The sequence below is a fragment of the Lepus europaeus genome, chromosome 10 (genome assembly GCF_033115175.1).
Source record: "Lepus europaeus isolate LE1 chromosome 10, mLepTim1.pri, whole genome shotgun sequence".
Classification (NCBI taxonomy): domain Eukaryota; kingdom Metazoa; phylum Chordata; class Mammalia; order Lagomorpha; family Leporidae; genus Lepus; species Lepus europaeus.
Window position 1 is genome coordinate 7,676,374 of NC_084836.1, and position 26,919 is coordinate 7,703,292.

At 59.5% G+C, this 26,919-nt stretch overlaps 1 protein-coding gene across 1 annotated transcript; it reads right to left on the reverse strand.

Annotated features, from left to right (window-relative positions):
• Nucleotides 1-3,280: 3,280 nt before the first annotated feature.
• Nucleotides 3,281-26,069, reverse strand: GRAP2 (GRB2 related adaptor protein 2). Its single transcript, XM_062202817.1, has 7 exons — nt 25,938-26,069; nt 19,625-19,716; nt 15,402-15,521; nt 10,606-10,774; nt 8,792-8,977; nt 7,247-7,369; nt 3,281-6,863 (listed from the first exon to the last, which is right to left on the reverse strand). Exons 1-7 carry the CDS (start codon nt 26,013-26,015, stop codon nt 6,684-6,686), a joined length of 948 nt encoding a protein of 315 aa, XP_062058801.1. The 5' UTR covers nt 26,016-26,069; the 3' UTR covers nt 3,281-6,683.
• Between the last annotated feature and the right edge of the window lie 850 nt (nt 26,070-26,919).

The window sequence follows — 26,919 nt, forward strand, 5'->3', positions numbered from 1 at the left end:
CGCCCCCACCATCGGTCTCCCCAGGCCAGCCTCTGGCCCCGCGGTGACCCATGAGAGGCCTCCCGAAAGTTCATGGAAAACGTGGATTCTGAAAAAATCCTGCACGGATTGCAACGTTTTTGCAGCACTTATTTTGAATTCCCCCTTCCCAGGCACCATGTTTGTTGCGACGGGTGGACCTGCACCCACACAACGACGGCGAGGTTCGTTCTGGCACGGCGCATCGTGGGGACGGGTGGCCTGGATCCACGCGGCAGCCTCACACAGCGCCGCTCCGCCGCCCTCGGAATCCACCTCTCTCCGCTCTGCGCTCTGCCCCGCCCCGTCCCCGTCCTGCGCTCTGGGCAAGCGCTGGGCTTTTCCAGCGTGTCAGGGGGCAGGAACACCCATTGTGTGCAGCTTTGTCACACTGGCCTCTTATGCAGGGATCCGCTGTGTCTTTGCATGACTTGAGAGCTCATTTCTTTCTTCTAAAGATTATTTTATTTGAAAGGCATTTGATGGTGGGGGGAGGAGGTGGAAACAGAGAGGGTCAGGTGGATGCCAGGAGCCCTGAACTCCATCCAGGTCTCCCATGTGGGTGCAGGGGCCCAAGCACTCGGGCCATCCTCCACTGCCTTCCCAGGCCATAGCAGAGAGCTGGATAGGAAGTGGAGCAGCCAGGACTAGAACCGGTGCCCACATGGGATGCCGGCGCCACAGGCGGAGGCTTAGTGCGCTGTGCCACGGTGCCGGCCCCCCATTTCTGTTCTGGTGCTGAACAATACTGATGGGTTTATTTATTTATTTCTCTATCCGGGCATCTGCTCATCTCTGGAGGGAACCTTGGCTGCTTCCAAGTTTGGGCAGCCAGGAGTGCGCTGCTCTGGACGCCCGCGCAGGGTCCGTGTGGGTGTGAATTCTCAGTCCTTTGGGTAAATGACAAGGAGCGTGGTGGCTGGAATGGAGGGGAAGTTCGCTTCCACGAGACACTGCCGGACTGACTTTCACAGTTTTGCGCCATGCTGCTCCCGCCAGCAACACACGGTGCCCCCGGCTCGCACATCCTCACCAGGCTGCCAGTGTTCGCATTCTGAGTATTCTAATACGCTAGTGTCCACTGTTGTCTTTATTTATAATTCCCTAAATAATAGGATCTCGGGTGCCTTTTCACACACTTATTTATCGTTTGTGTGGCTTCTTCATTGAGACATCTGGTTGTTCCTTCTCTCATTGTTGACTTTGGAGAGTTCTTTGCCCATTTTGGAAGACAGGCCTTTATCAGGTTTGCCCTTTGCAAGGGTTTTCTCCCAGTTTGTGGCCTGGTTCTCCCAGTGGGGGCGTTCACACCAAGCAGGGCGTTCACACCACACACCTGGCATGAGCTGCAGCTCAGCGCTCTCTTGGCAACCCTGCACCAACCATTTCCTGAGCGAAGTGCTTGTCTTGCCCTCAGGAACACTCAGTGCAGGGGTGGAGGCAGATCCGGGAACCCCTGACCACAGCACAGGGCTCCGAGTGCCGGGGCAGAGCACGGGAGCTCTAGGGGCTTCAGGGAGGGACCGCTCTGCAAGCCGTGACCTTGAGGTGGTTTCCCGGTGGAGACCTTGAGGCCCGAGACACGTGTTTCAGAGTGCCAGTTGTCTGGACTCACACAGCTCCTCCCAGGTGGCTGCTCCGCTCGCTGGCCCTGGCCACATCTCAAGTGTTCCACAGCCACATGTGGCCAGTGGCCGCCAGCCGGGCAGAGCAGATCCACAACTTCCCCATCATCTCACAAAGTCTCATGGACAACACTGGTGGGCGAAAAAAAAAGGGAGAGGGGGAGGGAGGACTCAGTCCCAGTAAAGGGAACCGACAGTCCAGGCCGGAGAGGCCGGAGACAGCACGGCTGATTCTGGAACCGCACTTGGGTCAACGGGACTCGTGCCAGGGCGTGTGAGAGCGGAGCCATGGGAAGGCAGCTGAGCCAACAGGCAGTAGCCAGGTCACGAAAAGCCTTCAGTGCGGAAGCTCTGGGGAGCCCGGGAGCCTGCTGTCCTCTGCTTTGCAAGTTAGTAAGAGCAGCAGCCTTGGAAGCCAGCTGGGAGGCGGCCGGCTTGGGGGGGGGGGTGGGTGCTGGGACCACTGGGGCCCCCAGGGAGCAGCGAGGACAGAGGCGAGACAGGCAGAGGCCCTGACGACCCTGGAGGAGCATCGTAAGTACTTGTCGATTTCATGAGTGACTCCTAGCTGAGCCCAGACTGTACGACCGGGGGCACTTCCTCTGGGCCCCTGTGTGTGTCCGCTGCACGTGTGTGTCCGCTGCACCTGTGAATCGGTTGGGGGCAATTTTTTTTCCATTGGTGGAGAGTAGGGGAGAGATGAGAGATGGGGTGGGGGGGAGGTGGGCGTCCTCATTCAGGTGCAGGGGTGAGGGCTCTGCTGAGAAGGGAGGAGCCTCCTCCACCCTGCCCTGCCTGGCCTCCTTGCCACGGGAACTGCAGGCAGATTTGGTGTCCTGAAGAGTCTAAACACCAGGGCAGGTGTGTGTAGCACGACGCGCAGGCAGCGTGGGAGACAGGAGCAGACCAGTGCCTGGCCCGTGAGAGCTCCCACCTCCCTCTGCTGGAGTCTCAGAGGCACCTGCAGACCCCAGGGCAGTGGCCGAAGCGCCGGTAACTCGGGCATCAGCACCTCCGGGTCGGTAAAGCCGCAGACGTGTGGGTTGCAGGAAGAACACACAGATGAGGCGAAAGCAGTTTCACTTGTTTGTTCACTGGGCAAGAAGTTACTGAGCTTCTGGGCCAGGCACAGCGCTAGGTGCTGCGTGTGCAGCCGCTTCCAGAGCGGAATAACTCCTGCCCCCACGGAGCGCACAGTCTAATCGTCACAGGGCCCCGTCCAGCGCCACCGCCCACATGTGGGGCAGCATGGTGTTCCTGAGTCTACCAGGATGGACTATCTTAAATTAGCTGTCAGGGCAGGGCTGTGGGAGGACGTGACATTGAACGCAGATCTGGAGATGAGTGAGAGTAAGCAGGTGAGGAAGAGGAGCCGTGCGTTCCAGGCGGAGGCATCAGCAGGTGCGAAAGCCTCGGGCACCTGGAGGTGGGAGCAGGCCTGGCACAGGGACATGAACGCAAAGGGGCGAGGGGCAGACCTCCGTGGCTACGGCAAGACCTCAGCTTTGAGCCTCGGTGCAATGGGAGAGGGAGAGGTTTGTTCTGTTCCTACGAAGATCTCTCTGGCATCTGAGCGAAAAATGGGTTTGGGGCAAGGTTTTTGCCTCTTTGAGAGACACGGAGAGACATGGACACACACACACACACATTTCCCAGCTTCCATTTCACTCTCTAAGTGCCCACAACAGCCTGCACTGGGCCCGCCAGAAGCAGAGATCCAGAAACTCAATCCAGGTCTCCCACGTCAGGGCAGGGACTCAGCGACTGAGCCATCACTGAGCCATTAGCGCTGCCTCCCGGGATCTGCACGAGCGGGAAGCCGGAGTCAGCAGCCAGCGCGGGTATCAAACCCGGGCATTCAGATGTGGGACGCGGGCATCTTAACCGCAAGGCTAAATGCCTGTCCCAGGAGGTTCTGGACAATCAGGGCTTTTCTCACACCCTGCCCCTGGCACAGGCATAGATGCTGAGACAGGGCAAACAGCAAATATCCGGACCGTGCCCATCTGTGCTCGGCGTGAGCTGCTTTGCCTTGGGTTAGCTGAGGTCCACTGAGGTCATATAGGGCCTCACCTGACGGGAATCACCCTTGTGTTTAACGATTTCCTGAGAAAGCTTTCACAACTTCTTCTGAAGTCCTTGCTGATATTTAAGTAATCATGGGGACAGCATCACGGTGTGGCAGGTTAAGCCACAGCTTGGGACACAGCAGACATACGGGACGGACCGCGTCCTATAGAATGCCTGGGACGGAACCCCACCTCTGCCTTCCGATCCAGTTCCTGTACCTGGGGGAAAGCAGGTGCTGCCCCAAGTCCCTGTCACTCACACAGGAGACCCGGGGCAGTCCCTGGCTCCTGGCTTTGGTCTGGCCGAGCTCTGGCTGCTGCAGACATTTGGGGAGTGAAGCAGTAGATGGGTTTTTCTGTCACTCTGCCTTTCAGATAAACGAAAATGAATCAGTGAACACAAACAATTGCTATCAGGAAATCCCTGTTTGCATTTCATCTGGATGCCTCTCGGTTTTCAGCCCTCCTGGAGATGCAGACGCTAAGATTAAGAAACCGCTCAGCCGCCAGATGCGGACAACGCTGACTGTCCAGAACTGTGCCTGTCCCCAGACCAGACAGGTTGGCAACAAAGAAAACTGGCTGCCTATCTCCAGAGAAAGGATCCAACTAGATTTTGTAGCTGTTCAGCTCATGGCCGGGCCCATGAACCCCGTGACTCAGTGTGGCCTCAGCGCCCGGGAGACTGGCAGAGAGCGGGACTGACTCACACTCTGCCTCGCACACGCTGAGCCCAGCTAGCCCTTGAGACTTGAAATTCTGAGCAGCAGCATCTTGAATCTCCCTGGGGCAACCCACAGGTGGGTGGGCAGTGGCGGGGGGGGGGGGCAGGTCTTGGAAGTGCAGTGAGACCCAGGAGGCGATGAGGAGCCCCCGCTGGCCCAACAGGAACTGGCCTTTGTCTGGAAGTCCCCGCTCCCCTGCAGAGTCGCAGGTGATGCGCTGCTGAGTGGCTGGCGACAGGCCTGGGCCCTCCCCAGGCACTGACTCACCAACCATAGGACCTGGGGTGACGGGGAAGGGCGGGGAGCAGCTCCTTGTGCCCCCCAGGGTGGCTCAGCCCCTGTGCTCCTCTCCGCCTGGGTGGTTGGGGGGCTCTCCCGCTCCTGCCTTCGGAACTGAGCAGGGCAAAGGTGGCGCTGGGCCTCAGCAGGTGGTCCTCCGCCATCGCCCCACTGCGGCCTTGGAAGTGCAGGACGCCCAGTCCAGGGAGTTCCGACAGCTCTGCCCACCCCGCCAGCCGAGTGCTCAGCCTCTGTGGTCCCACGCCGGCCCTCGGCCCCAGTGCTGGGCACCACAGGCCCCCGACACAGCCCAGAAGGGCAAGGGCGCCGGCTGCCTGGCCACTTCCTTGAGCAGCGACCTCGTGGCCCCACAGCCTGGACCAGAACCGAACCACCTGCCTCTGTGGGACTCGGGCTGGCCGCCCCCAGAGGCAGGCAGACACGTGCAGCTGGCGGGCGGCTGGAAGCACCCGGGATGTCATACGGAAAGCTCACGTGACCTGGACGTCTGTCGCCTTTGCTCCCTGTCTGTTCTGTGGCTTCTCGGCTCAGGTTCCCGTCCCCACGCGGCGCCCTGCTGCTCCTGCCCTGTCCTCAGGCCGTTTGCTGTTTTCCCTCCCAGTCCTCACACGGGGACCAAACAGTAGAACCAGAGGCACGGAGAACACAGCTTGCGTCACACGGGCAGCTACTTCTGAACCTGAAACCCTCTCTTCTCACAGGTCCTTGGGTGAAGGCCCCGCCCCTCCTCAGAGCAGGGCGGCTGGGGAGGAGAACAGCCCCCCCACCGCAGCTCTCTTTCCCATCCACGTGCATGCACACCCACACAAGCTGCACACATGCACACACACGTGCGGAATACACGCCTCTGCACGCATGCACACACACTAAGTGCCCTCCACGCAGCCATGTTTGCTCCCAGGCTCCCCGGGAAGGCGCTGAGCCCGGCCAGGTGGGCACCAGGACAAGACTCCAGCCTGAGGTGAGGAGGGAGGCTAGGGGTCCTCCGGCGCTGGTCAGGCCCAAGGGGAGGCTCGTCGCCCAGCCCCTCCTCGCCCGGGGTCAGTCGCCAGTGCTCTTACAAAGTGGCCTCTGTGCCACCGGGCAAGGCACCTGCGAAGCAGAAAATCAGGAGGCAGACCAAGCAGAGCCCCGAGCAGTGCCCTCAGAGCCAGCGTCCCCAGCCCCTGCTCGCCGGCCCTCAGAGTCCAGGGTGCCGCGTTCCCTGCAGCTGGGGAGACCCAGGAGACGCCCACGTGAGCCATGGGCAGCTGGGAAAATCCCTCGGTCTCCCAGGGCGGGCTCCTGCAGCGTCCCCGGCTCTCTGCTGCACACACTGCCCGTCAGCGTAGGCGAGAGATGGTGCAAGGGACGCTCCTCTGCGGGGCGGAAGGCAGCTGGGCCGGGGCCAGGAGGCCGGCCGTGCGCGGGCAGGGCCTCTCCACGCGCTGCGCCCCGCTCGGCTGGCTCCGTGCCCGTGGCTGCGCGGCAGTCCTCATCGGAGCAGGGCCCACCCCCTGGAGGCGGGGGGAAGCCGCCCGGAACCCGCAGGTGAGCGGGCCTGCAAGGTGCGCTCGAACCGCCCCACCTGCGGCCCAGTGTCCGATGCCGGGTGCCGCCTCGCTTCGCTGCTCTCCGTGAAGATTCCCAAGCCAAGGAGGAACGGGCCAGAGCTCGCGCACAGGAGAAGTTCTGGTTCGTCTCCCTGCCCCCACCCCCCGCCCCCGCCCCCGGTCTTCTGCACAGCCCTGAGGGAGGAGGACATAAGTGTGGCTGTCGCTCTCCGCCCGAGTTCCTCCTCCTACAACTCGTTCACCAAGACAACTGCCAATAAATTACGACGACAAACTGTGGTGGACGCACGCCCGTCTGCGCATGCGTGCGTGTGCAGTCACGTGCCCCGGCTCCTTTCCTTGCCCACTCCCGCGCGGGCGGCTTCAAACAGAGGCGTCCGGACCCTGGCGGGCTCAGCGCGTCGTGGGCGCCACGTAGTTGGCGGGAAAGAGGCCCAGCTTGCTGTGCAGGCGGCCGGTCCACCAGGACGGGTTGGAGCTGTCCAGGACCTCCAGCAGCTCCCCGCTGCGGAAGCCCAGCTCGTCGTCCTCCAGGGCCTCGAAGTCGTACAGCGCCCGCGCCCACCGCACGCGCTGCGGGTGCAAGCAGAGGGCTCCACTGAGTCCCGGGCTCTGAGCTGGCGTCCCCAGCCTCGGCAGCCTCATTCCCGAGACCCACGACTTTCCCCACCGGACACTGAGTCTGCAGGGCCCCGGGGAACCCCCGAGACCTGCTCTCTCTGCCCACAGGTGCGGGGTTTTCTGCACGTGACAAGCTCAAAGGCCTCAGGCTCAGAGCAACGGCCCCGTGCAATTAGGCCCCGGGTGATAGTGGGTCTGGATGATCAAGGCCACTCAGCTCCAGGTGCTCGAACTGGACAGGGCGAGGCCGACTGAGCTCTGTGCAGTCGGACCCCTCCCTGCCTCGCTCACCCCCTCCACTCCCCGGGGAGCCAAGGCGGGCACAGCTGGCTTACCCCTGCCACCTGCAGCTGCACCGGGTCCGTGTGTCTCCGATGCATGAGGGCCGGATTCGCGTCACCGCCCATGCCCACGCCACAGTGCCCGTCGTTGATGTCCAGGCTGCCCCCACGGCGATCCTAGAAACAGGGGTGGTGGAGGACCCGTCAGTCTGCTGCAGGGGCCACCCCTCAGGGTGCACAGACACAGCCAACACTGACACTAAAGCTCGGATGATGGGGACACAGCGTGGGGACAGAGGAACCTGAGTCCGAAGGCCCAGGCGAGGGCAGGGTGCATGGATTCCATGGAGACGCACTCACCGGGCACCACCGCGTGCCCACCGCACCGACAACAGGGACACAAGTGGGTACTTCAGAAAGATCATGGAAAGGGGGATGAAAAGATGTTTATTGGGGTGCAAAAATGTGACATCTGTGCACAGATGTCCCCAGGATGTCTGTGAAATGCGTATTATGAAAAAACTGTGCCTGGTTCTCAAAATTCTTAACTAAAATCGACTGTAATCCCAGTCTCCATGGACATTTTGCAGTCCCCTCATCCAGCTGGGAGGAGAAGGTCCTGAACTTCATGGAGTTTCCACATTAAAGTGGTCAGTGAGCGAGCAGAGAGAGGGGTGTGTAAGTCTGCCTGGGAAATCAGGAAAGGCTTCCAGGAGGACGTGATGCTTAAACAACAGGTTAAAGGAGTAGGGAGGTGGCGGCCAATGGCGGTACATTCTCTATCAGAGTTCTCGTTCGAACCCCAGCTCCTCCGTGCTTCCTGCTCACGTGCCTGGGCCGCAGATGATGGCCCAAGTGCTGAGGGCCCTGGCACCCACACAGGAGACGCCGACCGTGTTCCAGGCTCCCGGCTGCAGCCTGGCCCAGCCTCTGCTGTTGTGGGCATTTGGACGGAGAACAAGGAAAGATGGAAAATCTCTGTCGTGCTTTCAAATAGATTCATTAAAAATTGTAAATGTATATTTAAATAAAGAGGGAGAGGGACTGGCAAGGAAGGGCACTCAGGCCGGGGAGTGGCACAGCAGCGTCCACAGAGCCAGAGAGAAAACCACGGACGCTGGGTACCTGGCTGTAGTGCAGCGTGGTGGAATGTTTGCCTGGGGCAGCGAGTGGGAGAGGAAGCTGGGGAAATAGATCCGGGCCACTCACAAAGGCCTTTGTGTGCCCGCTAAGGAATTCAGCAGCGATGCTATCTGGCGTATTGTCAGGCTCGGTAGCTGCCTGACATCCCATCTGGAACGAGGTGGGCGAGAACCAAGTAAGCGAGGCCGGTGAGTGGCCGGGGTTAACCCTGCTCCTGCCTGTGGATGGCAACATGTCTGGGCGGGGGGGTGGGGAATGAGGCGGCTGCACACGTGTGTGCATGTGTGTATGCATGCATGCATGTGTTCATGCTGCGAGCTGTTTCACTTATGGAGACACTTCCCGGAGAGTGGTCTGCACGCTCGGGCCACCTGGGGGTTCAGAGGCTTCCTGGTGACTCGGAGACCTGATGCCGCTGGGCCAGGCCTCATGTTCCCCACCTCATCTGGGAGATACCTGGTGAAAATGATGGTGCTGTGGGTACCGCTGGGGCGGCGGCGGGTGCGGGGAGTACTGCGAGGGCACGGGGGGCGGGTGGTCCGACAGCTTCCGGTTCACGGCCGGCCGGATCTCTTCTCCCGTGGCCCCGCTGAGCTGGGGGCCTCCCTGGGGCCTCCAGTCCAGGCTGTTGGCCCGGCGACCCTGCGAGGGAGGACAGAGGTGATGTAGCCCCGGCCTCCTCCGGGCCGACCCCTCAGTCCCGTCCTGGTGGGCAGCCATTTCTGGCTGGGCAGCTTTGGCAGCAACCACAGCTGGACCCTCGAAGGCCCTAGCGCGGCCTCAGTGATCCGCGGTGGTTCCCGTTTGGGGGGGCTCGGGACGAACACACCCGCTCCTTGTCCGCTCATGCCCAACGAGCTTAGCTGTTCCGTGTTACAGACACAGTGCCAGCCCTGCGTGGCACACGTGGCCATGCCACTGGACATCTACCCGGCACACAGCTCAGCTATGGGCTCCGCCTGGTTTTGAACTGTCCTTTGGAGCCTGGAGACAGAGACCCAAAGAGCAGCAGGCAGCACCATGGAAACCAGCCGTGCCCGTGCTGGGCTCCGGGAAGGGCCGAGGCCTGTTTACTGCCTGCCCGGCTGCCTTATGAATCAGAATCACTGTGGCTGCTTTTATTTAACAAACAATTACCCAGGGCCCCGGGCCTGGTATATGCTAGACACTGTCCTAAGCACTTTATAAACACTAACTCATTTAATGCAGCTTAATCCAATTTCCTATCCAATTCCTCATCGTGGAATGCACATCCCGGGAAGTCAATTTCTCTGTCCTTTTCCTGGTTAAAGTCATTCACAAGCTCTGGGGTCACCATTTTCCCCCTTTGAACCTGGTGTGCGCTGATGGGAAGCCCTCGCCGCCTCCGGCTGTAACTCACCCGCCTGAAGGCAGCCGTGGGTTCCCCACTTCCCCCAGCACATGCACGCCGCAGGCCTGCCCAGACAGCCTGTGTCTAGGATTTCTACCCTGTGGCCCGGCGCTGCCTCCCGGGAGGCCTGTGGCTCACCAGCCTGTTAGGTGCTCTGAACAACCTTTGTAAACTGTGTGTCTGAATCTCCCCATGGGAGGCCACTGGACGTCTCCTCCGAGCCACGTGGACTGGCTCGGTGGCAGGGCACTCAGTGTGATCTCACTGGACCCTTCCAGACACCTCCGGTCCGCAAATGCAAGACAGCGGTGCTCCGACACACTCCTTATCTTGGCTACTTGACGATTCAGCCAGGATTCAACGCCGGTTCTGTCTGATGCATTTTGAAGACAATAGTCCTCTTCGCTCTAATAATTCTAAGAGCAGGACTCCCCCTCCAGGGTCCCTTCACCGCCCGCCACCCCAGCCCTGTCACAGAGCTCACTGCAACACGGGCTGGTCTGTAGCCCTCCCCGACTCCCTCCTTGGACCACTGCCGGCATCCCACATGCACAAATGACCAAACACCAGCACCCACGACACGAGCTAACGTCTGCTGCGTACTTGCGGTGCGATCAGGAATGGCATAAAAGCCAGGGCCCACACCTTCCTCTCTCAGCTTCACAACTAGGCCGTGAGGGTCACATCACTATTGCCCCATTTTACGGAGGAGCAAACTAAGGATCAGACAACTCTCCAAAGTCCTACGGGTAGAAAGCGTTGAGCTGTTACTATGCTGGAACTCCGATTTCAGAGTGGTTCTGTCTTTGAGCACCCTCGGGGGTGGTGCCCTCTCACCCCATGCATGGTCGTGGTGGCTCCTGGAGCGACTGGAAGTTGACTGGGCCCTGGGGCGTACCTGATCCTCTCGGGCCCTGTCCCTCAGGAAGATCTGCTTCTGCTTGGAGATGGACGTCGTCCTGTAGTAGTCCACCAGCTTGTTTAGGGAGGGGAACTTTTCGGTCCACAGGAAGTAGTTCCCCTTGTTGTCACGCATGACCTTGAAGTGCTGGACGTCATCCTCGTGCCTGCAGGCCAAGGCAGACCCAGGCTGTTAGGGGTGACGTGGCTCTGCCTCCAGGGCTACTCGAATCCACGCCTGGCGGACACAGTGACCCCGCCCCATCACGGAGCAGGGGATGTCGGGGAGGCACACTCAGGACACAGGTGCACTAGAGGGGTTTTGTCCTTTGGCGTGGGCTAGTCAGGTAAGCTCAAACCTGTTTTGGTCACCGCAGCCAAGCTTTTACAAGGAAAAGAATGTTCAAAGGGCCTTAAAGACTACGAGATCAAGGGCCTTTCCCCATGTTTACCAGGAACATGGCAACGCCTGAGCCTTGTCCCATGCTAAGGACCCCACCTCCGAGGAGTTTTTCAAGGCCCTTGTTATCAGTCTGTTATCACAAACGCTTTGAACTAGCTCCTCTGAGCCCATCCACCAGCACGGGCAGGTGAGCGCTGCTTTGCGCGCCTCTCCTCCCTCTGAAATTTGTCACGTCTGTTCTCAGGGCAAGCAGGATCTCTTGATCTTGTTCAGTGCTTTGCATAAATTAGGCTACAAAGTATTTTGAGCTTTTGGGGACAAAATATTACATGGAATTGTAGAGCTCGATGGGAAAAGACCTTGGAGACTGTTCAGCTTTACTTCCCCATTCTACAGGGGCCGACACCGAGGTTCAGAGATGCAGAGGCCTTGGTCAAGGTCACTGAGGGACTGACGAAGTTGAGGGAAGAATCTTTTTTGTATTTTTAAACTATTTATGGAGACAGAGTGTAGCAGGGAGCTGGATCTGAAGTGCAGCAGCGGGGACTCGAACTGGCGCTCATATGGGATGCTGGATCACTGGCGGTGGCTTCACCGGCTATGCCACAACACCGGTTCCGAAGCAGGAACCTCGGGTCTCTGGTTCCAGCGTGGTGAGTGCAGCCCCTCGTGCCTCTTGCTACTGGTTTGTACTCACAAATGGTGGGGCCACCTGTGCAGGGCTAGGAGCAGCTGGATTTTATCTGTCTGGAAAGAGACGCCCGAGTGTGCTCCCTGCTGGAGTCTCACCATATCGCCAGGTGTTGGGTGGAGTTTTCTCTCAATGGGACACACATTCCATTTAAAGATACCCTGGCCTTAATCAGTGAGGTGAGTTTTCTGATCTGCAGAACGTTCAGGAATTGAAAGGGCTTTGGGAGTACAGAGATGTCTGAAGGCTACAGGAGGTTTCTGAGGGATGGGCAAGTGGTCTGTGCTCCAAGGGGGTGGAAATTCTGACTCAACCTCAGGTTGCCTGCTGGGTGCACGCACAGCAGGTGGAGCCAGGGCTGTGCTCACCTGACAGCTCTGCACCATTCCTGCAAGGTCTTCCCCTTGGTTTTAGCCACTCATAGAGCCTTTTCCTCCCCAACACCATGTCCCAACTCACAGTCCCTACTCCGCAGAGGGGAGATTCTCCTGTGATACAATTATTTCTGCACCACCTCGGAGTCAGAGAACTCAGCTCAAAGTCCCGGCCCTTCCAGGCCCCTGTGCTGTCAGGTCTGCCCTGGTCACCCGGGTCCACGAGAGAGGATGATCTGACCCCTGACTCAGGCCTGAGAGTGGGAGGCACAGAAAGGCATGTCCGTCACTCGGGCTCCAGGCTCCAAGCGCAGCTCTGCAGACCCTTCCCAGCGTGGAGAGGCTACAGGAGCGCTTCCTTGTCACAGGCGGAAGTAAGTACAAACGATGTTGCTTTGGAATATTTCCTACAACATCTGCACAGGATTCCACGGCACTTACGGGAGCAGTCACCGCAATGAGACGCTGCCTTGCATCAGAGAGGACCAAGGCTGACTCCTGAGAATTCATGTCAGCCAAGGACATTCAAACCACGAATCCCAGCTGAAAGAGCCGTAGTCACCATCGTGCAAGCCAAAGCCTGGGGCTGGCGTGGTGGCTCAAGGGCTAAGCCACTGCCTGCAAGGCTGGCATCTCATACAGGAGCATTGCTGTGAGTCCCGGCTGCTCCACTTCCAATCCAGCTCCCTGCTAAGGAGCCTAGGAAAAGCAGCCGGAGCTGGCCCAAGCACAAGTGGCCCTGCCACCGACAGGGGAGACCCAGGCAGAGGTCCAGGCTCCTGGCTTTGGCCTGGCCCAGCCCTGGCTGTTGCAGCCATTTGGGGAGTGAATCTGCAGATGGAAGATCTCTCTCTCTCTATCACTCTGCTTTTCAAATAAATACAATAAATCTAAAAAAAAAAAAAAAAAAAAAAAAAAAAGGCACCAAGAGATTCCCTTCAGTCTGACAAACTACTCGTTCTGGTTATAATCAGGGCCCTTAAGAAACAGGGTTCAGGGGCCAATGCTGTGGCATGGCAGTGCCAGCATCCCACATGGGCACTAGTTTGAGTCCCAGCTGCTCCACTTTCAATTCAGCTCTCTGCTAGCACGTCTGGAAAAGCAGCAGAGAATGGCCCAAGTGCCTGGGCCCCTGCACCCTTGTGGGACACCCAGATGAAGCTCCTGGCTCCTGGCTTTCGCCTGGCCCAGCCCTGGCTTTTGCAGCCATCTGTGGAGTGAACCAGCAGATGGAAGATATTTCTCCCCCACCCCCAACTTCATAACTCTGCCTTTCAAGTAAAATAAATCTTTAAAAAAATAAAGAAATAGGGTTGATTTGTAAAATTTAGTCATGGAGCAAGATTTCATACACTGTAACACATTTGGAATCTGCGAGGCATCAGTATTGACTGAGCTAAAGTGATGATCGCCCAGAGGAGGACAAAGAATGTCCTGGCTATGGATGAGCACAGGGCAAGGCTGCAGAGCCCAGGCCACCCTCCAGCACGGTTAGGCTCCTGTGCTCACAGAGGGCTGGCCCACCAGGAAGCCTTCAAATGCATTGGAAAGAGAAGCTTATTTGGTTGCAAATTTTCTTCAATGATCTATGCATTTTTCCCTCAATATACATTTTCTGTGAATTTTTTGAACACACCTCCATTCATGGATTTCAAATTTTTTTGCACCAAAATAAACATAAATTTTATTAAGTTTATTTGAAAAGCAGAGCAAGAGAGAGAGAGAGAGAGAGAGAGAGTGACTTTACTTCCCAAATGCCCACAACAGCCAAGGCTGAAGCCAGGCTGGAACAGGAGCCAGGAACTCCATCACTGCCTCCTATGTAGGCAGCAGGGACCCCAATACTCGGACCATCATCTGCCGCCTGCCAGGCACACTAGCAGGGAGCTGGACTGGAAGTAGAGGAAGAATCTGCTGCCAGGTGCTCCGTTACGGGCTGTGGCATCCCAGGCTGTGGTTTAACCCACTGCTGCACGTCGCCTGCCCCACTAAACCTGTCTTTTAACTCCAGTTTCCACAAGCTTTTTGAGCTACCCTCATATTTGTGGTCCTGCTTGCCTATTTTTTTGAGTATCAACTCTTTGTAAAAAAAAAAAAAAAAAAAAAAAAACAGTAAAGTGGCCACAGGTTGTTTCCAGAGATTAGGTTTCCGTACTCAAAGCAATAAAGCGACCTGCCTTTCAAAACTTACAGAACAACGCAGAGCAGGACTTCCTGTCAGCGAACTTGACAGTTGGTTTTGGCTGCACCGGTTGTCATGGCGTCTCCTAATCTGCTCTCAGCACTATTTCTTGTACTTTCACATGTGGTCGCCAAATCTGATACGTGACTTGCAATCCCCCACATGCTGACCACATGCAATGTGGTCAGACTTGGGGCCTCTGAGCTTGGGGCTGTGTCATGTCTGTGTCTGGCCTGAGTCACTTCCTCCCAGGTGCCACCCAGAAGCGGTCCCCTGCCCCCCTCGGGCCCTCCTCGGCTCAGCTCTGGTCTCAGTTTTGCTGCACGGTACTGTGTTGAAACAGCCTTTCTTCACAACTAGATGAGGGTTCTTCAAACGCTCATGGAAACACGGCATGAAAAGGCAAGTTTAAGGGTGGCCGTTGTGGCGCAGTGGGCTAAGCCGGCCTGTGACACTGGCATCCCATATCAGAGCTCCCGCCTGGGTCCTGGCTACTCTGCTTCTCCTGCAGCTCCTTGCTACTGCACCTGGGAAAGCAGAAGTTGGCCTCAGCACCTGAGCCCCTGCCACCCGCTTGGGAGACCCAGATGGAGTTCCGAGCTCCTGGCTTCAGCCTGCTCAGCCGCAGCAGTTATGGGGAGCAAACCAGTAGATGGAAGTCCTCCTCTCTTTCTCCCTCTCTCTCTGTAACTGTTTCCAAATAAATTCTTAGCAAGCCAGGTAAACTTATTTTAGTGCAAAATTGCATTGAAATCCATGCCTCGTTTTTTGTGTTATAAACTTCCATGAATTTTTTGAAGACCTCTTGTAAATGCAGCCTCCAACAATGACTCTGATTTTCTGCTTTTCCCTCTTCAGACAGCAAGTCAGGGGGCGGTTGAGAGCTGAGGCCCCCCCGCCCCCCCAAAATGCACTGCTCGACCATGCATGGTGCAGGTGCTGAGTGGCACTCATCCGGAAGCACCTGCACTGAGGGGGCAGCAGGTGTCATCTGTGAGTTCTGGGAAGGAAATGACAGTGTCACCCGCTTTGCCACCATGCTTCTGACCACTGGGTCACACTGCGAGGTCACCCTGTGGCTTCAGCTGTGGGGGCTGCAGGCTGGGAAGGGTGGGTGGGTGGGGGTGCTGGGAGTGGCCAGTACCTGACAGAGATGGAGAAGTCCCCTGGGGAGCTCTGGCTGGCCCGGATGATGAAGAACCCGACCTCCTTGCCCATGAGCAAGTTCTCGGCCTGGTGTCTGGAGAGGCCTTCATGAAACCACCTGTGGGGCAAGAGACAACAGGAGGATGTTGGTGAGCCACTCCAGGGCCAGGAGGGGGCTCAGAGGGGCTCTGTGCAGCAGAGAGGGGCCGGGGGCCACCGGCGTCCAGAGCCAAACGAAGGCTCCGGGCAAGACAGCATCCCCTACTCACTGTGGAGGCTCCCTCCCTCCCGGAGAAGTCTGGGGAAAGTACAGCAGCGCTTGAGGCTAGGAAACCCCTGCAGGGGCAGCCTGGGGGAGGGGCCACCGCAGGTGGGGGTGGGGGGGTGGGGGGTGGGGCCACCAGGCCTGGCACTCCCTCCCTGGCAAAGCGCTCAGTGACCTGGGCATGTCTCCGCGGCATGGAGCACCAGGGGCTTTGCCTGGCACCAGGAGAGGCCCATGTGCGCGCACGCACACACACACACACACACTGCAGTGTGAGGGGCTGGCTGTAGCCACGGGGCAGAATCCGCACCACCGGCTCCTGGGCCCTACCCAACGGTCCAGGCAGAAAGAGCATCTCCACAGTGGACAGGAAGAAACGGGGAAGCCGCTTTCAGGGGGCGGCCCCTGTGGGTGCAGCTGCATGGGACATGGCGGCTGTGTGCCCGCGGGAGGTCACGCGTTCACACAGGACACGGCAAACGGTGGCTGCAGCCACGGGCAGGAGGCTGGACTCCTCCTGCAAGCACTGGACAGCTCGGTGGCCAAGGGCGGGACTGGGTCACACTGCTTCGAGGTGGCTGCTCTCAATGCTGCCGCCAGAGGCCTATGCTGTCCCTGGAAGACAGACGCTGTCCCCATGCTCTCTAGAACTGAGAACTTCAGAAGGGAGGTATTCACTCCAGGTCTGGGGCCGCAGGAACGCTGGCTGTGCTCTGAGGGCTACAGGCAGGGGTTTCTGGGGCCTGGTGAGCCTGTCGACTCTGCATTGCAACCTGTCTAGCATGGAGGGTGGCATAGGACGAGGAGTGGGTGCACCCCGTAGTTGTCAGACTGCAAAGGAATTTTTTTAGAAGAGGCCACAGGAAGTGGGGGTGGGTGGGAAATATACAATTCCTCTCTAATGGAAATTTATCTTATTTTAAAAATATTTATTTGTTTGAAATGCAGAGAGAGAGAGAGAGAGAGAGCAAGAGATAGAGGGAGAGAGGAAGACAGGGAGAGAGGGAGGGACAGAGAGAGAGAGAGAGAGAGAGAGAGAGAGAGAGAGATCTTCCATCCACTGATTTACTTCCCAAATGGTTGCAACGACAGGTGCTGGGCCAGGTTGGAGCCAGGACCCTGGCACTCTGTCTGGGTCTCCCACACGGGTGCAGGGACCCAGCACCCAGGCCATCCTCGGCTGCCTTCCCAGGCCACGGCACAGAGCTGGATCACAGGCAGAACAGCTGGAGCTGGAGCCAAGCTCCCAGCTTTGGCCTGGGCCCGTCTTGGCCGCTGCAGGCATTTGAGGAGTAAGCCGGCAGACGGAAGCTCTGTCTGTCTGTCTGTCTCTGTCTGTTCTAGGCCTGAAGGAGTGCGGGGAGGTGAGGAGGAGGCAGCGTCCTGGGAGACTGAGGAGCAGCAGGGACAGGGGCGAGCAAAGGGGAGGGGCAAAGAGACCGGGTCTAGACACCCAGGCAGGGAGGGAGCCCTCCCACCCGGGACCTGCCACCGCTGTGACCTTGACAGGACCGTTCTGAAGGTGTCCTGGGGGCTCCAGAGAGGATGGGAGGGGAGTGGAGACAGAAAAGGAGTGGCAGCCAGGAGGGGATCGAGGTGGAGGGCTCTGGGTTTTGTTGGTCGGTAGCCTGGTAAGACAGGAAAATGAAGCCCTGGTGTTTGTTGAGGGCTGATGGGGGGGGCGGCACAGAGGGAGAGGGCTGCTGTGGGAGGGGACGGCACAGGGAGAGGGCTGCTGTGGGGGGAGGAGGGCGGCACAGGGAGAGGGCTGCTGTGGGGGGAGGAGGGCGGCACAGGGAGAGGGCTGCTGTGGGGGGGACGGCACAGGGAGAGGGCTGCTGTGGGGGGAGGGGGGACAGCACAGGGAGAGGGCTGCTGTGGGGGGGAGCACAGGGAGAGGGCTGCTGTGGGGGGGACGGCACAGGGAGAGGGCTGCTGTGGGGAGACAGCACAGGGAGAGGGCTGCTGTGGGGGGAGGGGGGACAGCACAGGGAGAGGGCTGCTGTGGGGGGGAGCACAGGGAGAGGGCTGCTGTGGGGGGGACGGCACAGGGAGAGGGCTGCCGTGGGGGGACAGCACAGGGAGAGGGCTGCTGTGGGGGGGCAGGGGGACAGCACAGGGAGAGGGCTGCTGTGGGGGGAGGAGGGCGGCACAGGGAGAGGGCTGCTGTGGGGGGGGACAGCACAGGGAGAGGGCTGCTGTGGGGGGGACGGCACAGGGAGAGGGTTGCTGTGGGGGGGCAGGGGGACAGCACAGGGAGAGGGCTGCTGTGGGGGGGGACAGCACAGGGAGAGGGCTGCTGTGGGGGGGGACAGCACAGGGAGAGGGCTGCTGTGGGGGGCGCAAAGGGAGAGGGCTGCTGTGGGGGGGCAGGGGGACAGCACAGGGAGAGGGCTGCTGTGGGGGGGAGCACAGGGAGAGGGCTGCTGTGGGGGGAGCAAAGGGAGAGGGCTGCTGTGGGGGGGCAGGGGGACAGCACAGGGAGAGGGCTGCTGTGGGGGGGACGGCACAGGGAGAGGGCTGCTGTGGGGGGGACGGCACAGGGAGAGGGTTGCTGTAGGGGGGCAGGGGGACAGCACAGGGAGAGGGCTGCTGTGGGGGGGGACAGCACAGGGAGAGGGCTGCTGTGGGGGGGGACAGCACAGGGAGAGGGCTGCTGTGGGGGGAGGGGGGCGGCACAGGGAGAGGGCTGCTGTGGGGGGACAGCACAGGGAGAGGGCTGCTGTGGGGGGGACAGCACAGGGAGAGGGCTGCTGTGGGGGGGACGGCACAGGGAGAGGGCTGCTGTGGGGGGAGGGGCCTGCTCAGAGCCACCCCTTCCAGGCAGCTGCAGGGAAGGCGGAGTCTGAGCACAGCTGGAGGCGTGGGGCCAGGAGGGGCAGGGGTAAGGGAGCCTTTCTTCTGGCACCGTCCATTGTCCCCATGAAGTGTGGGGGGGCTGGAGGTTTGAGTCCAGAGAAAGTACAACGTGGCCAGGGGTGGATTCCCAGGCAGCATCCAGGGCCCGGCCAAGGTCAGGTGGTCACCGAAGTGGCCCAGGGGTCAGCGCGGGTTCACCAGGAGCCCTGCTGCGCCGCTCTGGTTTTCTAACAAACCTTTGCTCTTCAGGCTACGGCCCAGCTGTGACACAAGACCAGATTTCTATCTAACCCTTGTGGTCAATTCTTGAGACAAAGGAGGCCCAATCTCAATTTCTCATTTCCTCTTTAGGAAGGGAATTCCCCTTTTCTTTCCCCGACTTCTCTCTGCGGAGCCAGCAGGCTGGCAGAGTCCACACACCCACCTGGCACCAAGGGCCAGGCCGGGCTGGGATCCGCTCTCAGGAGGGAGAGCAGAGCCCTGGCCAACAGCGCCCCCTTGGGAAATCCCAGAGACCCTGAGCCCGCTCTCATCACAGAAGATTCTAGTTGACAAACGCAGCGCTGCGGCTCACTAGGCTAATCCTCTCCCTGCGGCGCTGGCACTCCGGGTTCTAGTCCTGGTCGGGGCACCGATTCTGTCCTGGTTGCCCCTCTTCCAGTCCAGCTCTCTGCTGTGGCCCAGGAGGGCAGTGGAGGATGGCCCAAGTGCTTGGGCCCTGCACCCGCATGGGAGACCAGGAGGAAGCACCTGGCTCCTGGCTTCGGATCGGCGCAGTGTGCTGGCCGTAGCGGACACTGGAGGGTGAACCAACGGAAAAAGGAAGACCTTTCTCTCTGTCTCTCTCTCTCTCACTGTCCACTCTGCCTGTCAAAAGAAAAAAAACTTACTTCGTCAGAACTTAAAATAGGCTACACGGCCACGTGGCATGGAAGCCAACAGGCAACAAAACCAGATGCAGATCTCCCTCCCAGCCCGGCCTTCAGCCGCGTGGTTCTGGAAGCTCTGGAGGGAGCGCCAGAGGCAGCCCTTGGTGGCAGCACCTCTGCCCGCAGGGAGAGGAAGGGAGTATGTGTGGGCAGGCCCGGCCGACTTACTCGGGAAATCGGACGTCTATGAAGTTCTTGGGCACGTAGCCTTCCTGGCTCCCCAGCTCCGCCTTGAACCACTCCTCTTGGTTGCTGAGGATCTACAGGGCAGGGAGAGGACACAGGACAAAGACACTGCAGTGAGGACCCCAGAACAGCCAGAGAAAGGGGCCGAGCCCAGAGCCTTTGCGAGGTGGAGGGAAAGGAGCTACACAGCGGCTCTGGGAAGCTCCCGAGGCCCGCGGTGGCACGGTGGGTGTGTGTCTGCAATTCGCTTCTGGACCCCGAGTTATTGCTGCGGACTCGTGCCTCCCAGCCACCCCCCTTTTCTCCGTGTGTTTTGGAAATTCCTTCGTCTGGGCTCTTCAGCGCCTGGGCGGAGGGTGGGAAGGCAAACAGCCGCTCCATTGTTGCTCTTCTCTCCCAGGTAGCCAGGAAACATGCAAAAACCGACCTGCTTTTTATTTTTTAAATAAGCAGATACAGGACATAAACACCCGAATGGGGCCAGCCTCGGAAGCACCAGTTCTACTCGGCTGGCTTCAGGGAACGATTTTGGGGGCAGAATTCAGGGCCCTCGAGGTGCCGTTCCTGAGCCTGCTCTGCGAGCCTGCGCCCCGTCCGCTATCCGGGCCGCCCCACGAGCTCTCCGCGGGAAAACACGGTGCCGCCCCCACAGGGAGCGTCTCTACAGCGCGCCACGTCGCCTTGCACAGCTCCCGGCGAGGCTGACGGAGCAAAGCCGGCCAGACCCTCGCGGCGCCCCTGCACGCACCGCCCGGAGCCCGCCTGCTCCCGCACTTGGGAGGAACCATCGATCTCTGCCATGACTGAAGCCACTCTGGGTGTTTCCGGTGGCAGAAATGTCGTCACTGCTCTCGCTGTGATAAAGAAGGTGCCGGAAGACGGACAGGAAAGCCCGGAGCAGCGGCCACCTGCCCAGGGGCAGCGTGCCGGAAATCACTCGGGGAAAGGCAGGCGGCCGAGGATCCACTTCCGGGTCACGAGGGGCGTGGTGCATCCTGGGAACGGAACGCCGCAGGACGGCCGGGGTTGGGGAGGCGAACCCAGGAATGGCGGCCTGTGGGCCGTGTTGGAGAGCCTGGAGTCCTACCCCGGAACTTAGGGGCCCACTCTGGGGTGCTGGGCAGAGAGAGGACCGGGGGAGCCTCAGAGGGGAGCGGGAGCCGCGTGTGCGTCGGGACAGAAAGGCCGGGAGGCCGCGTGTGGCCCTCCAGGCGAGAGAGGACAACGGCCGGGGCTCAGAGGGGCGAGGACACATTTCTGAGGCAGGAAGCGAGGCCGGCAGCGTCTGGTGACATTCCGGGGGGCAAAGGGAGAAGGGGACTCTGGGACGGCTCCGGCTTCCAGCCCGGGAGACTGCGTAGGCGGCGATGGCTCCACTCGGCGCGGGAGGAGGAGCCGCAGTTGGAGGAGAGGGGGCCAGCGAGCTGCCGGGGTGCCCGGGGCTCCCAGAGGGGAGTCCCGGGGAGGCCACGCACGCAGCATCACCCGCGAGCTGTGCGATCCCGGGCCAGTCCATCAGCCCTCCCAGGGCCCCGCGCAGCCCCGTGGACATCAGGAGAGCCCGGGACGCGGCTCCTCTCTGAGATGACGCCTCTGTCCTGTGCCGCCTTCTACGTGTGTGTTCGGAGCGCCACCCTGGGTTCTGAAGAAATGAAAGTGCGGCCCACATCTGAGCTTGAGAGTTGCTGAGAACAGACCGCTTCAGAGATTCTGCCATCAAATGCGGCCGTTGGTGTCGCCGAGGACGCGTGCGGATGCGTGCCCTGGGGCAGGCGATGGGCGGCAGAGAATCTAGGTCGTAGGAGGAACCAGGGGACTCTGGACGCGGCCTTGGCTCCACAGAGAGCCGGAGAGCAGCGCTCGGGGCCTCCCTCCTGCCTTTATAGCTTTGGAATTCCTGCCTCTCATCACAGGGTGACGAATCTCAAACACAAAGGTGAGGAGGGACGAGGAAAAGGAGGCCATTTGGAGATTGGCTGACACTTTGTACTTGGTTCTCTGACCTGAAGCCAGCTGTAATTTTAGTAATCACGGCTCACACCCTCCTAACTACCTCCCCTGGAATCGGGAAGACTATCCCACAAGGCTGCCATTTCTCTCCACCACCCGGAGCTTGGTCTGCCTAAGATTAGGTTTCCCAGGGAGTGGACGTCCAGGCTTTTTATGATGTAGGCAAGGCAAGGTTTTGTGTGTGTGTGTGTGTGTGTTTAATCTCATTTTTTGCAAAGAGAAGTATCTGAGGGCAGGCGGTTGGGTTCTTCCTGCCGTTGCGGCCCAGAGCCCCGTAGCTTCCTGTTCTCGTTTCTCCCCATCGCCCGGGTCGCCCTCCCTGCCTTTTGCTCTCACTGTGCGAACCTGAGCAGGGAGCTCAGCCACAGCTCTTGAAGTTTCACCCTTGAGTTTACTGTAGCTTAATTCTTACAATGTCCCCAAAGGGGAACAATTTTCTGGGTTATGTGACCTGAGGATACATTAGATGTGGGATGAGAAAGACCGAAAACAGAGCTGGAAGAATTTCAAAATTGGATGGAATTACGGCTCTTAGAGGCATACAGACGTCCGAAGCACGAAGTTAATTACATAGGATTAACTCTTGCTGCTTTGAGGGGCTGTTTGAGCAGGAAGAAATGGGGTCAAGTAGGACATCATATAGAAGCAGATCCAAAGGGACTGGGTCAAGAGACATCTTTCAAATGTCAACGCCAATGGCAAATACAAATGCAATTCTAGTGCCGTGTGTAGCTGAGGACTGGCGTGCATGTGAAAAATCTCATTCCTGACTGTTTCACAGAAGAATGGTGGTCAAACCACTTGGCCATGGTTCCCTGTCTACCTTCGTCAGCATCTAGTGAGCACCTGCTCTTTGCACTTAGGTACTGGGAACACGTGGAGACAAATAAACTGGGGCCTTTACCCTAGGGAACGCGTGGTCTGGAGGGAAGGGGCGGGGAGACATTTTTGGGGGTGCCTCTCTATAGTTTTTGGCACCAAAGGCCACACAAGAGACAGAGCATGCTGGAAATGAGTTGCTGGGGTAGCAGAAAGTAGGCTTTGAGACAACTCGCGAGGGTCCTGGGCTGTGCTACCTCTCCTGGGAGGAAGGGGCGGAGCCACAGCAGGGCACTGAACACATCCTGGGAACACTGCGCCAGGCTGGGTCAGCAGGCCCACTCCAGTTCCCTCTTCACTGCCACAGCTGCAGTGGCCAGAATGTGAGAAGGGGCAGGGCTGGCTTTCTGGTGGCATCCTAAATGGGCGTGCAGCAGTGCGGTCCAGCAGCTGAAGGGACGCACACTGTGCACCTGGCGGGTCTGCGACGCGTGCTGGATGCTGGGAGATACAAAGGTGGCCTCGGCAGGGCTCTGCGCTCAGGGGGCTCACGCGCACACTTCATCAGATAGTAGCAGGGGTCAGCCTGCTGCAGTCCTAGGCCCTGAGAGCTGTGGCGAGCACGCCAGGCCCGGGCAGTGCTGGGAGGTGGATGTGCAGGCCCAGCATTCCTGTAAGTCAGCCCCGTGTGAGGCCAGCCTGTGCGTGCCGTGAGATGAGGTATGTGGTGAGCTGGGGTGGGAGGGGGTGAGGGCTTTGTGGCGGAGGTGGTCACATACAGTGTGCAGGGAAAGGGTGGTCTGAGCACAGGGGAGAGGCTGGACAGCACGGCGTGCGTGTTACTGTGGGACCTGCGCGCGCTGTGAGCACTGACGCCTGTGTGTGCCCAGGAGTGTGTGTATGCATGTGTGCACAGTACACGTATGGGTCCACGTGGGCATTGGTACATACATGCGTGTCTGCAGATTCGCCTGAGTGCCTGATGAGACTGGATGGTAGGCTGGGGCCAGCTGGTTCAGACTTCAATCAATTGGTAATGGGGAAACACTGAACACCTCTGAGCAGGGACATGATCCGACCGGATCTCTCCCGGAAAAATCCTTCTGGGACCAATGTGTAGAATGATCGGAGGAAGAGACAGGAGGCCATGCGGTCAGTCAGGCTGCAGCGGGAGGGGCCACAGGAGCAGATAAAGCTGCTAATGTGATGGCCACTTACTGGGCATCTGCTTGGGCCAGGGCCATCACCTCTGATCCCTGCCGCAGCCCTGCAGGCCAGCCCCTCCTGCCCCGGGAGCTCAGGGACCAGACCTGGGGTTCAGACCCAGACCCGTCGGACTCCGCTCCTTCCCCTGCACCGCACGTCTTTCTCATAAAGCAGGCACTTGCCTGGGAGAACACAGAGGGGAAATACCCCGGGCACAGTGCCGTGCTTAGGAGTCAGAGCTCCCTCCAGGCCCCGGCGCAGCCGCCTTCCAGCTCTGCCCTGGGACACTGGTTTAGCTCCTTAGCTTCAATTTCACATTTAAAACGTGGAGGAAAGGGCAGTGCCCACCTCGCAGGTTTGCTGAGCAGATGATCCGGTCCTGGCTGGACATGCGTTGGCGACTGATCAGCAGGATTCGGCAAGGGAGGAGCGGGTGGGGGCTGAGGCTGCTGGCTTGGTGCCTGGCCTCCGCAGATGCTTAGAACACGGACAGGCAAGTCGTTCGGGTGGGAGCGGGGGTGGCTGGGGAGGGGGGCTGAGTGATTCTGGACGTCTTGAGTTCGGGGCTGGAGTGTACACAGTGGCACAAGCAGACAACGGGCAGTGTGGGTCAGGGTCCAAGAGAGAGGTCAGAGCTAGAGCACAGGCTGCAGGCTTGAAGAGCTTAGGCTCAGAGGTGGGAGCTGAAGGCAGAGAAGTGGACGAGATGGCTTGGGGAGAAGAAAGAGCAGAGGCCAAGGGCAGGGCAGGGTCTTCATCAAGGGCACCCCAGGGTAGAGGGGAGAGGAGACCTCAGGCAGGGCGGGGTCTTCATCAAGGGCACCTCAGGGGAGAGGGGGAGGAGACCTCAGGCAGGGCAGGGTAGAGGGGAGAGGAGACCTCAGGCAGGGGGAGGGGTGTCACTGTGCAGGCCACGGTGGAGGTGTCATAGTTCCCATTAAGGAGAGCACTGAGAGTGTGTGGCTACAAGGCAGATTCCAGAGGGTGGGGGAAGGAATGGGAGGCGAGCCCAGGGAAGGGACTTCCTCCCCGTATCAGCAACAAAGCTGGACCTGGAAGCAGAGTTGAAGGAAGTGCCCCCCCCCCCCCCCTTCACTTTTCTGGGAAAGGGGAAACTTTGGCAAGAGAGGAAGTTCCGTTTGCAGTGGGAGATGCGGGTGGGAGTTGGTCCCCGGGCTCATCATGGGGCCCAAGGCCTCGTGACAAGTCCCTGTGTGACCTTGGTGAGGTCACAGAGAAGAGAAGGATGCCTTTTGCTACAGCAGAGCTCAGCCAAGATCCTGAGCTCCTGCTGACACCACGCGTGCAGACCTCGAAGGCTCCACAGGCAGGGAGCCGCGAGAAGGCTGCCACCTGCCTGGGCTGGCCCCACGGCGCTTCCCAAGCCGCCTGCCCACACACTGACTAGGTCTTTGGACAGCAGGTGTACTTCTCCGTGGCGAGACAATGGTGGCCTCTGCTCACCTGGGCTGCTGGGGCAGTGGGCGCTCGGAGGCCAGGCCACAGGCGCCGACACCACACGTACTCCCAAGTGGCCTCTTCCAGGGCCTGTGCTCTTTGGTGAAACACAGGCCCATGAGGCAGAGCCCTGCGTGTGCAGGGCCTGAAATGTGGCCACGCCCCAGGCCACTTGGGCGCAGTGTGGCCACCGCAGGCCCTGAGGGAGGCCGAGTGCATCTGAGCTTGTGGAGCCACGTCTCCACTCCCCGACCCCACCCCAGGCTGTCTCCCCCACAGCCATTTCTCCCACATCCACATAAACGTTCATGAACAACGGAACTAAATGACTAGCTTATTTTGGTGCAAAAATTTTTGAAATTCACGCACAGCTTCTTCATCGCACACGTTTCCCACAAACGCTGGAAGGCCCCCTGTGCTGAACCCGCACTCAGCTCTGGCTTGTAGGCCTCGGGGCTTCAGCGGCAGACACGCCTAGCGTGGTGTTCACAGAGCCCTCACCTTTCAAGGTGGACTCCCTGGCTCCCCACCACCACAATACACCATCCCCCACCCCCAGCACGCAGCCCAAACCACGTGTGACCACCCTTGGGAGGAGGGCTCCCCCCAGAAAACAGGCATCTCGGGACGAGGACAGCAGCTTGCGCTCCATCCACCGCGGTCCCTGTACATAGCACGGGCCCTGGGATGCAGGTGAACTCCTCCCTTAGAACTGCAGTTCTTCAGAGGCCAAGGCCTGGACTCCAGGCTGCCTCGGTGGTGCCCGGACTCGGGGAGCCCGCTGCGGCCCCGCATCACCCACCTTGAGAACGTCTCCCGTGTGAAAGCTCAGTTCGTCCTCACCCGAGGCGGTGAAATCGAACTTGGCGACGGCTTCCATGTTGTGACGTGAGGCTGGAAGAGAAACGGCAAGGTCATGTTGCCTCTCTGCCAGGGGAAGGGTCCCCGAGCAGATGGCGCCGCCTGGCTGGCTCAGCGGCTGGCAGGAGAGCCAGCCAATGGGCTCCCAGGCCGGGGGCAAGACTCAGGCGCGCGGCGAGGGCTTGTGCTGGCCAGGGGAGCTGGAGCCTGGAGGACCTGACTCCCAGGTCGTTCTGGGTCCCCAGCTGCCAGCAGCAGGGAGCGCAGGCCTGCAAAGGCCTTGCCCCTCTCCTCCCAGCTCCCTGCCTGTCCGGGCCTGTCACCGCGTCTGAGGTGTCTCTGTTTCCAGCTGATAAGCAGGGAAGCTTGCTGTCATCTGCCACCAGAGGCCCCCGGGGCTGGAGCCTGCTCTGTAAACACATCCCCGGGCAGCTATATTTAACCGGGCAGTGTTAATTAGACAGAGGCCATTTTCTCTTTTACATCTGAATCGTTTAAGGGACAGCAAGCTGACCAGCGAGCGCCTGGTGTGAGAGCAGAAAGCATTTTGGTCTTGGAGTGGGCAGACTCTTGGCCAGGTGACACCGTATTCTTAGTGTAAATCGAGTGCATTTTGGAAATGTCATTTTAATGTATTTCTGAATCCAGTTAAAATGCTGGCCTCTGTGCATAGTGCACTAGGGCCTGGGTAAAGATGAGTCTCCTGCACAGGACAAGGAGTTGCAACGCTGACGCTTCTTGGGAGGCCAAGGGCACGACACTGAAACAGTGGGCTTGAAGCCTCGTGTCGTCGATAAGTAGCTGTGTGAACTTGGGCAGGCAATTAAGCCTTTGGAGTCTCAGTCTCCTCATCCATAAAATGTTAGGAAAGAGGTGAGGTTGGTGCCGCTTCACGCAAGGCCCAACGTGTAAGGGAAAGAGGC